A 12470-nucleotide genomic window follows, 5' to 3' on the forward strand; every position below is an offset into this window, starting at 1 on the left:
ATAAACTTTGTAAAGATATTTAAAACATATTATCACATGGTATTCCAGAAAGTTTGTATCAACCAATTTATAAATCCACAGCAGGTAATGAGTGTTCCTTTGATCATACTCATCCTGACATGGAGTATTATAGTTTTAAATAATTTTTAAATATTTTTATAGGCAAAATGTTACCTCAATATTATTGAAATTGCACTTCTTTAATTACTAGTAAAGTTGAACATTTTTCACAAATTGATAGGCTTTTATATATATTCTGTGGTTTTTAAATTCATGAAGTACTGCTTTTATCGAACCATTATTGTTGGGATATTTTGGAAGTTTATTTAATTATTTTTCTACCTATAAAACACCACCACAAAGCCTACTTAACTTCATCTCAAAGTGTGTGCAGATTTGGGAAACACTGCTCCCCAAAATTTATGTTTAGGCATTGATATTCTTCCTTACCTTGGGTGATCATACAATTTACCATGTAAAGTGGGACACTTTTGAGAATGAAGGAAGGCGCCATTAATAATTATGACAGGACAGTATGTGTAAAGCAGGACCATCCTGTACAAGCCAAGATGTATGTTCTCTCTAACTCGTTTTCATGCAGACTTAAAACTTTGGGATTGAAAGCTGAGAGCAGAGGTCCAAGTGGTGATCCAAGGATAAATTGAGAATAAATCTGCTTTTTGTTTTGAATTTTAATATGGATGCCTTTGTGCTATACTGTTCAGTCACACAGTGACTCACCCTGGGACTCCCTGTCATCCACGCTGCCCACTTCACTCATTTACCTCCCCTTCGGAGGCATCTAACAATTTCGTACAACTCTCCTTTCACGATGAGGCCAGTGGCCCAAAGAGCCGCAGAGAATGTCTTGCCCATAAATGCAGAGCTACTGAGAGGCAGAGCGTTGAAGAATTTACCCCTGTTCCACCACACTGCCTTCTCCTTCTTCATCCCCAGACGCGTTCCTCCTGCTTGCATTGTACCCACAGAGCCAAAACTATTTCCCGATTTTAAAATGCTTCCAAAGTTATGTCAATAAGTGACCAGAACAGAGTTCATCACTCCCTAGAGCATCCTGAGAGGACGCTCCTCTTTGACAAGGATAACACGTCAAAGTACGAGGCCTGCAGTTTCCGAGGCAGTTCTTCGTATGTCGGGGTTATGTGCGTGTGGGCTTCAGTGCCTGTCGCTTCGCTGGTCATACTTCCCTGAGCTCACACTGCGCATCTTCAGACTTTCCCATGTTTTCCTAAATGTCCTTTTATGTAATAATTTATACCTTTCACTGAAGCTCAGAAACCAAATTCAGAGTTCTTACAGACTTGCATTTTCAAGAATTGCTAGGAACTTAAGAAAACTTACAGAAAAAGAAAGACTGGGAGAGTTTAAGTAACTTGAATTTTTGTCAGCGCCATCCAGTCCAAGGTATGACTTTATTAGGAAAAGAACAGCAGCCTTCCTCTTCCTATTTCGTCAACAGAGAACAAATTTCCTACCAATGGAATTCCCAAGAGCCTCTGGGCTGTTGTGCAGATAGTGCACCGCACAGCTCCAGGGGGCGCCACTTACATTAAATTTCATCTATGAGAATGGTGCCAAATTGTCTCCTGCCAGGGACCTGTGGTGCAATTCACAATCCTCCTGGCACTGTACAGGGCACATTCTATGCGGCCATATACTGAGGACCTGCCTGACAAGTCCTCTGTGACCTTTCTCTGATAAAGACATTGTCCCTTTGCTGCAGTTAGATCTGCCTTATTCACCAGTGCCTACGAATTTTTCAGGGTAATCTCATTTCAAAGATACGTTCACCCCCATTTCTGTAAGCACTGTAGTATCTGTCAAGCCAAGTGTCCTGGTTTCAGGTTTAGAAAATAGGTCATTGGAGCTATGCTTTATGGGCTGAGATTTTGCCATTTTATTTTTATTAAAGAAAATGTAGGAAATATCTACAATCTCATGGTTTGCTAGAGAATCAAAACATTTAAGATGTTAATGTTTTTTAAGGGATTTTTTTTTTTCATTATAGTTCTGGAGATGGATCCTATATACACCTTAAATAATTTTTTTTCCTTTCATACGCAGTATCTATGCAAACAGACTAATAAGATCAACCCATTGGCTCTACAAAAATAAAAGAAATACTAGGCATTGACCCTGCCTAATGGAGAGGAACCTCAGTTTTGAATTAGTGGAGGAACTAACTTGTATCTCCCAACAAGGAAGGTGATGATACCATTCAGAGACATTTTATACTATATTTTCCATAGTGTCTAAGATGAAGTCCAAGGGGTCTTTAAGTTGGAAGACGCCTTTAGTTCATTCACTTATTCATTCATTCAATTAATTCTTATCATTTGTTTAAACGATCATGCTGTCCAGCCCCCTTCCTGAGCGAACTGAGGTCACACAGCTCATTAGAGACAGAAATGAAAATTAAGCCCAGATGTTGTACACCCAGGACACTTTGCCCACCGTGCTGTTCAATATTCCCACATAGTTACACTCAGGTGATGAAATAGGAGAGCATCTGTGTACTGCATGTGACTTGCATGTAATTCATGTAATAAAGATGAAATACAAACGCAATTACCAGCTATTTCTTTATTACTCTAAATGCCACAACTTAGAGAAGGTTCAGCATTAGGGCTAATAACTTCAGGATTCATTTGGGATTTTGCAAATAAATCTTTTCCCCATCTATTCATATTCCTCATGATTTAAATATTTCAATCATGTCTTTTCTCAAATGTTGCCTTTACAGATTAAAATCCTATAAATAGCGCTGACCCCTGAGGAACATGCTCTCATCCCTACGCTTTGAGTATTATTCCAGACAGTTTCCTATCCGTGACAAAAATGAATATCCCAATCTTATGGTGACTACTTTCTTAAAAGATTTATTTTGGGGGGAATTTAAGGCATATAGTTCATAACAATGTGAAATTTCCATTTCAGAGTACGGACTGAGGTGTCTGTACTCTGCCTTTACACAATGAAATCTCCCAACTTGTTTAATGCTGCTGAACTTGCTGACAGTTGAGGAGGTCCAGCTCATGTGAGCAGAGGAGAACAGCTGCTCTTGCCAGCTGCCTTCTTCTCTGCATAGACATAACAACTGCCCAAGAAGCCTCTGTAGGGCAGGGGCCTGGGAACTGGTTTGAGGTTGCTGCAAGGAGACCCTTCAGATATGCTTGCTTGGTAAATTCATCCATATGCAGCCAGGCCAAGGGATACTGAACTTTAGCTGAGCGTCTAAGATTGAGGATCCTAAACCAAACTACCTAGGTTCAAATCCTGGCTCTGCCACCTAATTTCCCAGCTATTTTGACATTAGACAAGTTACTTAACCTTACTGTCTTCATAATCTTCACCTAAAAATGGGGACGATAGTGTCTTCATAGGGTTTTTGAAGATTAAATGAATTAAATGTTATTATAATTAATAACTTTAGCCACAAATATTGATGACATTCCTATTCCATTCCAGAACAAGATAAAAATGGCCCCACTCTTCATGGAATTGAGTATTTTTTTTTTTTTTGCACTGATTCATTTAACGGTTGTAAGATCAACCCTTAAATAGGTAAAACTATATTTTGTTTTAGATGAATTAGAATAGAATTCTACAAAATAAGAGTTTTATGAACTTTTTTCAGTTACATATGTTTTTATGTGTGTGTGACCTGAGTCTTGCTATAAAATGAATTTCTTGACTAGTAGAGAAGATAAGCAATTAAACAGCAACCTGGATAAAGTATAATAAGTGCAGTGAGTATCATGGAAGCTTGGGAAGGTCACCTGACCCCACTGGGCAGATATAGAGAATCAGGGAAGTCTTAAAGGATGAATAGAAATTTTCCAAAAGAAGTTAGGGCAGGAAGCGATTCCTTTAAGGGCAAAGAGAAGTACTGGAGGGTTTTAATGAATCCTGGGAGAGACTTGCTCAGATTTGCATTTTATAAAGACCACTCTGGCTGCTTTAGAAGAATGAGCTGCTTGAGGAGAATGGGCAGAGATAGTTGGGAGACAGTTCAGTAAGTTCAGAACACTGGTCTAGACCAGGGTAGGGGCAGTGGGTCTTTAAGAGGAGCGGGACTTAGTGATAGATGGGGGAAGGTTCTGGTTTGGGGTGACTCCCACTTGACTCACATCTCTGATGCTTCATTTACAAAGGCTGCAGGGGACAAATCTAAGTCTGTAAGCCCCAAGCTCCTAACCTGAGGAGATTTTCTGTAAACAGGAAGACAGAACCTTTCACTTTGCAAATCTCTTCATCCTGCTGGACATATCTGTAGACTGTTGCAGGCCTAGGAGTTGGCAGGGCTTCCTGTTCCAAAATGGGATGGTTCTTGGCAGGTGATGGAAAGCTGGAAACAGAATGGAAACTGAGCTAGCCAGGCACCTTGCATGAAGAGAAAAGGAAAAAGGAAACCTGGTAGTTTCCCATCTGATCCAGAATATCTGGTCAGAATATAATTTAAAAGGACAAATAATTCAAAGATGTTTCTATTTGGCTTTGAAATGCCATGCATTTTTGGCAGTGGATTTACCTTGCCAAATGTTTTTCTAAGGCCTTATTTTGCATTCCCTCAACACAAACCATCTGGGCAGCAGAAGAATGAGCCCAAGCCCAGGAGGGAGCTTGGGTGGGTGGTTGAGGAGGTCCTAATATTTAAAATCGGACTGAGATCACAACTCTCCCATATCAATACTTACCTGTCTACCTGTGTCCTGCCCACAGAGCAGGGAGCATTTTCTGACCTAAGTCTTGCCAAGCCACATAGTGACTTGAAAAGCAGCTATCCGGTTCCCAGCGCATAATGCTTTCTACCCACACTGCTGAACACTCACAGGGCCACCTCCATCCTGCAGAGGGACAGCCAGCTGACCCAGGGCTCTGCAGCAATCTCAAAATCAAACCATATTTGGAGCACAAGGCAGGCTGTTTACAGATGTTATGGCAAGACATTCCACATTATAATCGGTCCTGTAAAGAGCTGTAAATGGGGCCAGAACAGAAGGCCCCCTTTCCTGTTATTCATGATTGCTACTTCAGACAAGTCTGAAGATTAGCTTATCTCCCCTGGCTCAGGTCTACCTAGGAGAGGAAAGAGTCTCACTTTACTGATACCACTTAAACAAAGGGTCTTTGCACCAAGTCCCCATTAGGATGTAGAAGAAATGTGGGGGTAGCAGCCACTCCCTACTAAAGAATCCCAAGCATTCCCCTTGCCTTCCATCTGGCATCTGGACCCTGCCAAGCCAGGGTGGTGGCCTGGTCCAGGCTAGAATTCATTGGGAATAATTAGTAACAGGCCCAAATCTAGACGTTCAGGGAAACTGGTGTCCCTCAAGCCATTGTCGAAATAAGTGCTGTTTTTTTCTCTTTTTACCCCAACCCCACCCCAGGTTTATTGAGGTATAATTGACATATAAAATTGTTAAGATAGTTAAGGCATACACCATGGTGATTCGAGATACATACACATTGTGCAAAGATTCCCCTCACCCCACCCCATCTAGTTGAAATCCCCAGCGCAGGGTTCTGTGACTCAGTTTCCTGAAAAACTGAAGGACGCAAAGCCAGCGAATGTGTCAGGAGCGTGTCACCTGATATCTTCCTCTTCTCCTTTCAAGTCTCCATGTGATCAAAGGAGACTTTGGTGGCTCTCCCCCAAACCATTAAACAGCTTCTCCGCCATCATGCCAGGTATCAGTCCCATCTCACACTTACCCATCCACTACACACACACACACACACACAACCTCTCTGAGGTCATCCTTGGCATGCAGCTGGGAGGGAAGGAAACGTGAGCTAACGCAACAGGTTCCACCCACAAGCCTGAACTTGGAAGGGGAGACGACAGGGCGACTGGAGGTGGGAGGGAAATGATGGTGCATGACCACCGAGCCACGTCACTAAGGCTTGCACATGAGCTTGTGTATGTGCGTGTGTGGGAGAGGGAGGTCCTTCACGGGGTCACTAGGGGACTTCCGTGTGGGTTAGAAGGCGCCAGACCCGCGCTTTGGGATGTCGGTCGGGAGGCTTAGGCGGAGTAACGAGCCCCGCAGAGAGGGCTTGACGCGCGCCCAGGAAATATGAGCGTGTCTGAGGTTTAAAATTCGCCACCCTCCCCAGGACGCAGCCCCTGCTAGTTGGCCGGGTCTGCACCCCTAACGCCCCCCGCCCCTTCTTTCGGGCCTCTTCCCGGCCTCTCCAACCCCATCTCCGCCCGGCCTCCCGCCTCAGCCTGCTGCCGTGAAAACCGGGAGAGCGGACTGCGCCGCGCCCGGCCGCCTCTGGGCATGCTCGGTGGCGGGACCCGCTCCGCCGCCGCGAGGGCGCGTCCTTCCTCCCCCAGGGCGGCGGCGGCGGCGGCGCCTGCAGCGACTGTCGCCCAGCCCCAGCCCGGCACACCTTTAGGGGCGGCGGGCGGCACCCTGACCCGGGGGAGCCAAGAGCGCCCCCGACCCCGAGCCTTCCAGCGAGCAGAGGAGGGGCCGGCCGGGGAGGCGCGGAGGCGAGAGTGAGACCTCCGAGCTGCGGGCGGCTCCTTAGAAAGTAACGCTCAGCCAGCGAGCGGAGCAGGGTCCCCCGCCGCCGGCGGGGGCGGGGCGGGCCGGGTGGGGGTGGTCTCCGCGCTGGAGCGAGGTGCGAATTTAGTAGCCGCCCACCCTTTTCTCAGTCCCCGCCCCCAGGGAATTAGAATCTCCCGGAAAGTGTCTGGTTCTCAGAGAATCCTTGGGGCGGGGTGCAGGGGCGAGCCTGGCGCAAAATGGTTAAAACAAAGTCCATGCGCGCCTGGGGGTCCCTCTTAAGGAAAGTGTGCGCGCTGGTGGCTGGGCACCCCGTTTGCTGATTTGAGGGTTAGTTACCTAGAGGAAGTCTGGTTGTGGCAGGGGAGGCGGGCTGGATTAGGGATGCCTCAGGCTGCTGTGGGCTCCCGCCCCCGGGCCTCCCTGCGGAGTGCACCTCCGGCCCGGAGGGCGCGGGGCGCCGGGCATGGGCGTTCGCGGCGGGCGGCCGGAGCAGGCTCGGCCAGGAGGCTCACTCTTTCTGCCTCCTCCCCCCAGGATTACCGAGAGGATGGGATGGATCTAGGCAGTGACGCCGGCAGCAGCAGCAGCAGCAGCAGCAGCAGCCGCGCCAGTTCTCAATCCAACTCCACTAAAGTGACCCCTTGCTCTGAGTGCAAATCCTCGTCGTCGCCGGGGGGCAGCCTGGACTTGGTGTCTGCCCTGGAGGACTATGAGGAGCCCTTCCCAATCTACCAGAAGGAGGTGATTGATGAGTGGGCGCCAGAGGAGGACGGGGAGGAGGAGGAAGAGGAGGACGAGCGCAACGAGCGAGGGTACCGCGATGACCGCTGTCCGGCCGGGGAGCCGGGGGACGTGAGCGCCAGGACCCGCAGCGGCGGCGGCGGGAGTAGGAGGACCACTACCGCTATGCCGCCCCCGGTGCCCAACGGCAACCTCCACCCGCACGACCCTCAGGACCTCAGGCATAATGGCAATGTGGTGGTGGCCGGCTGGCCGAGCGGTTCTCGGGGCCCCCGCCCGGCGATCCAGAAGCCCCAGCCGGCGGGGGACAGGCGCGGCGGCCGGGGCCCAGCCTCTGGGAGCCTCTGCCTTCAGCCCACGGACGGCGGGTCCTGCGTCCCGGAGGAGCCCCCGTTGCCCCCAATGGACTGGGAGGCGTTGGAGAAGCATCTGGCTGGACTGCAGTTCCGGGAGCAGGAGGTGCGGAACCAGGGCCAGGCGAGGACCAACTCCACCTCCGTAAGTTGGCCGGGGTGCGTGCCCACGCGCGCACACACGCGTACACAGCCCACACAAGGCCCGCACGCGCCCTCCCCGCGCTCCCGCCGGCCTGCGGCCCCATTCATTCCATCCCGAGGCTGGGGGCCGGGCCGGAGAGCCTGCCTTCTGCTCCCCTGGGGTACGGTTGCCCAGTCTGCGAGCTGTCTGGGTTTGCTGGATGGGCGGAGTGGAGGGAGGGGCAGCCAGAGGGCAGCAGAAAGTCGGGTTAGTGGAACCGGCGACTCATTTTAATGGAATTACTTAGGGAGACGTCGTTGTGAGTCACTTGCCTGAAAATAAATCCGAGGAGATTCTGGCACCGAAGTCAGTGCCTGCGGGTGATATTTTAAGTCATAATAGTTGTGGCTTTGTCAACCGTGGTGGGTCTCCCTTCGTCGCCACTAATGTCTTGCCCATATATAGGCTGTCCCTGCGCACACGCTGACACACTCTCCTGCCCACACCTCTGGTCTGGCAGCGGGGTTCGTTCCATCCCGCGTTTAAGCGGATGCTCCTCTATTTCGATGGGTGACCACCCTCCTCCAAGACTTTCTTCCTTTCTGAAACCCGGCCTGTTACTGACCTGGGGGAACGGAGTGAATTGACCTGCTAGGATGCCAGGGTGTTTTAGGCTCCGTCGCCTGTGTCGCCTGACTAACTCCCTCTATGATGAATCCTCCTTGTTTTGATAAGGAGCCTCTTGCACTTCCTCGCCGGAGGCCACTGCCTCGATGCAGGAAATCCAGAGAGGGAGGGGTGCTGGAGTGGGGAACAGAAGGGGGAAAAGGAGGGTTGTATGTATTATGAGGATCTCTGACAGGTTCACACTTGTCTCAGTTTCTTTTTTCCTCCTGAGATGAGGACAGATAAATGACTTAAGAGAAAGCATCATGAATGTAGCTCCCCGATTTATCACTGTTTTGATATAAAGCAACAGTTGTAAATTGAAATCATTAATGATTTCCCTAAATGGGGCTGAAGGGTGCTGTTTAAACGTGCTGCTTTCTGTGTGTGGCAGCTGTGTGGCAGTGTGGGAAAATGCTTGCTTGCAGGTATAATTTTTTGGCTCCAGGGCCCTGGGGCTACTGGAAATTGGGTGCATGCACTTCTGACTTCAGGGGCGAGAATGGTAACTGCGTTTCCCAGAGAAATTGGCACAGTTTCCATCAGAGAGAGAGCCCATGGCTGATAGAGCCCACTGGTTAGTGTTCCTAGAGAAACTACCTATTAAACTAACACGCTAGTTTTAATCCCAGCTTTACCATGACCACTAGCAGACATGGAATCTTTCTATTACAGCCAACATAGCACTTGTACCTTGCAATAGAAAACATCCTTTTTCCACTCAGTGCTTTAGAAAAATACCTCATTAAGCTCCCCAGACTTAAACAATGACCTGAAGATAAAGAAGTTTCATTCACTATTGCATGACATTCCTACATTTCAGGAAAATGTGATAATTGAGTATACATACAAAGTTAGGATTATGGTGACAATGAGCTCCATTATTCACTCCTGTGTTATATGCCAAATTCGAAGCATGATTCTCAGTGCTGCAGTTAGTTACACATCTGTCCATGTGGGACTGGCATTGTGGTAAAGGGAGGTAGGGATGCAGAAGGACCCCTCTGGGTACTTAAAATGTAATGGCTTACTAACAGCCTCCCCTCCCAAACCCCCACGTACACATATTCACTAACCTACCCCTCTTGTTTTTGTGAAGACTTCGTGAATCTTTTCTTGGGCAACCCTTGAAACCAAAGGCATCTCTTCACCTGACAAACAATTTGCAAATTTGGGTTCCTCTCCTTCTACCCCCCTACCCCAGCCCTCCTGAAAATGTCCCCTTTGGGCAGTTCCTCCACAAGTCACACAAAGAAATTCGGGTTCCATTTCTTTAAAGCAGGTATGTGTACAGAAAAAAAGGGGAAGTGGAGATTGCCTTTGAGATTGTTTAATATTGAATTTCTCCATGTTTTGGTTTGTCTTTGAACAAAATTACTAGCCGATGGTAGTTTATAATAGTGTTTTTCAAACTATAAGTTACCTGTGAAATCACTAGCATTTAAGAAAAATGAAATGAAATAGAACATTCTAAAGTGTCTTGCAGGTAGTCATGGTCAGCTTGGCTTTTTAGAACTTTTGTTACGTTTTTATATATACACTAGGTCACAATGTAAGATGTATTTCTTAATGTGGGTCGCTGTCATAAAAGTTTGGAAAATACTGATTTAAATCCTGTTGACTTCTGCCTGGAATAAATGGGAAATTTATAACCATGCGGACAGAAACTTGGAAGTAAAAAGGAATTGTGTAGAAGAGAAAGCCTGTCTTGGAGTTCTTCAAATCAAATGATATTTTTGCTGTTCTTTAAAGAGTTATGTACATTTTAACAGAATTATTATGTACTATTGAAAGGAAGGGTATAAAGTAAAAAAGAGGAGTAGGTGTTCTTTCACCTATAAAGAGAACCACCAAAGGTTGCCCATTCTTTTTTGGAATTGAGTGACTGGTTCCTTCTCATCATTCTAGACTCTACTCAACTCTCAGGGTATCCCTGATCACATTCCCTGAAGTGAAGGAAGGCACGCCACCCCCTACCCAGGCAGTCCTGGGGTCTCTTCTTAGTGCTTATCACTACTTGACATTATTTTGTTTAGTTTTCCTTCATTTTCAGTCTCTCTAGAATCAAATTGGAGTGCAAGGGTCTTGCCTGACTTTTAATTGCTGTAACCTAGTGCCTGTGACAGTGCCTGGGATGTAGTTTCTCAAATATTGAATGAATGAATGAATGAATGAATGACTTATATTACCACAGAGCTAAGCCAACCCTCTCATTTTATAGTTGAGAAAACTGAGGCCCAGAGAAGTTTAGTGATTTGCCTAAAGTCCCAGCAAGAAACCTATGAAAGGGGTTTTTTTCTTTATGCTCACACCAGACTGTTTTTCTTCCTTTTTTAATGCTTAAAATAATTTAAAATGAAAGAAAAGAGCTCCCACTTCCCTGAAATAACTTAAAGGGGTTCCTAATCACTTCCTTAGTAAAAGGGCAGAAATAAACTAGGAAATAATGAAAATCCCATTACTTTTGAGCCTCTTCTCTGAGATAGGGTTTGGTTTTGATTTGTTTTAATGGAGTCACACTGAGTTCTGCAGAGCAAAACCATGACAGAAGTCAGTTCTCACTCCCTCTAGGTTTCCTTTCTTCCTCTCCGCTGCAGCAATACACTCAAAAGGACAAACTGAGGTCTCAAAAATGTATTGACGTCAGTCGTCCCTAATTTAGGGAATATTTAGAGGTAAATTAAACAATCACACACACATAATATTTAGGTGGGATCTAAAACCTAGGGCTGACCTTTGCTATTTGGAGGGTTTCAGCAGCTACTCCCTCCTTTAGTGCCAGGTGCCAGTGGAAGGGGCTGAGCTTGGATGAGCTAAGGAACTGGTGGTGTCAGAGCACGGAGGTACCTGAGGAATTCTGAAGGAAACACTTAGGTGACCTAACTTTTGGTCCGTCTTCTCAGAGCAGGCTGCTCCAAGAGAAACCTGCATTTGCCTCAGGCAGCGCAAACCTCTCTTTGATGTCCCAACCCACCACCTTGATGTCAGAGTCTTGAAGGCTGCAAACAAGGTTACTTATTTCCCTGCCTTTTCCCCAGTAGCTCCACTGTGCCTGGCAGGAATGCCTGACACAGGTGGGGAGGAGGAGACCTTCAGCCCAACAACCAGGACTCCCAGGAGTGCCCCATCCAGTTGGCCAGCCCCCACTCATCTGGTATCCGCAGGATTCTCTCAGCCCTTCCCTGGGCCTGCACCACCTCAGGTATGTGGCTGCTCAAGGGTCACACACGGTTAAGGAGTAAAGAATGATTCTGGGATGTCAGATTTAGAACCAGGGTGGCAAGTTTAAGGGAGTCCTGCTCCCATGCGTTTGTATTCGCCCTGAATTCTTATCTCCCTGTGTACTCTGACACTAGTGAACTTGGAGGGTCCCGCCGGAAACCTGGAGCTTCTCTTCACGTTTTCCTTTTTTCTCCTGCTTCTCCAGGACCTTAGTTTGTTGCAATGGCACTCTTCCTGATGCCTCAAGGGGCTCCCCCACACATCACCAACTGGGGTCGCCGTGCCCGCTGCCTCAATGTACTCCTCTTCCTAAGTGGACTATAATTTTACTTCTTTCCCTCAGTGGTTTTTCTTTGAGGCTTTTCCTCTCTTTCAGGGTTTGTGGTCCTCCATGTTCAGCCTGTTCTGTCTCTGGAAACTCACTCCCATTTTTTCTCCTACTTCTCCCTCCTTTTGATTCTTTTTTTTTTTTTTCAAGTAGCTTTATTGAGGTAGACTTGACATACTGCATATATTTAAAGTGTATGGTCTAATGAGTTTTGACATGTGTATGCCTGTGAAACTATCACCAAAGTCAAGATAACAAACATAGATCCCTCCCTCTCCAAAGTATCTTTGTGTCTCTTTGAGATTCTCCTAGTTCTGTCCCTTGGCAACTACTGATCTTATTTCTATCACTATAGTTAGCTCGCATTTTCTAAAATGAATGTAAATGGAATTATATCGTATATATTCAATTTTGTCTGGCTTCTTTAACTCAGCATATAATTGTTTTGCAATTCATTTGTGATAACTGCGTCACTACTTTCTATTGCTAGGTTA

The 12470-nt window shown here is 46.9% G+C and overlaps 1 protein-coding gene across 6 annotated transcripts in view; it reads left to right on the forward strand.

Annotated features, from left to right (window-relative positions):
* LOC107512925 (schwannomin-interacting protein 1) overlaps positions 1-12470 on the forward strand; it is a 774922-nt gene that overhangs the window by 659451 nt on the left and 103001 nt on the right. For 4 of the 6 annotated variants that reach the window (XM_016148925.2, XM_016148941.2, XM_036219433.1 and 1 more), the window contains one exon: positions 7077-7781. In XM_016148925.2, the coding sequence (XP_016004411.2) occupies positions 7077-7781 (705 nt within the window). Of the gene's footprint in view, positions 1-6545; positions 6565-6699; positions 6870-7076; positions 7782-12470 lie in introns of those variants that run through there. The other 2 variants (XM_016148955.2, XM_016148949.2) reach the window with 2 other exon arrangements.

This window comes from Rousettus aegyptiacus, unplaced genomic scaffold, assembly GCF_014176215.1.
Source record: "Rousettus aegyptiacus isolate mRouAeg1 unplaced genomic scaffold, mRouAeg1.p scaffold_m13_p_4, whole genome shotgun sequence".
Lineage (NCBI taxonomy): Eukaryota > Metazoa > Chordata > Mammalia > Chiroptera > Pteropodidae > Rousettus > Rousettus aegyptiacus.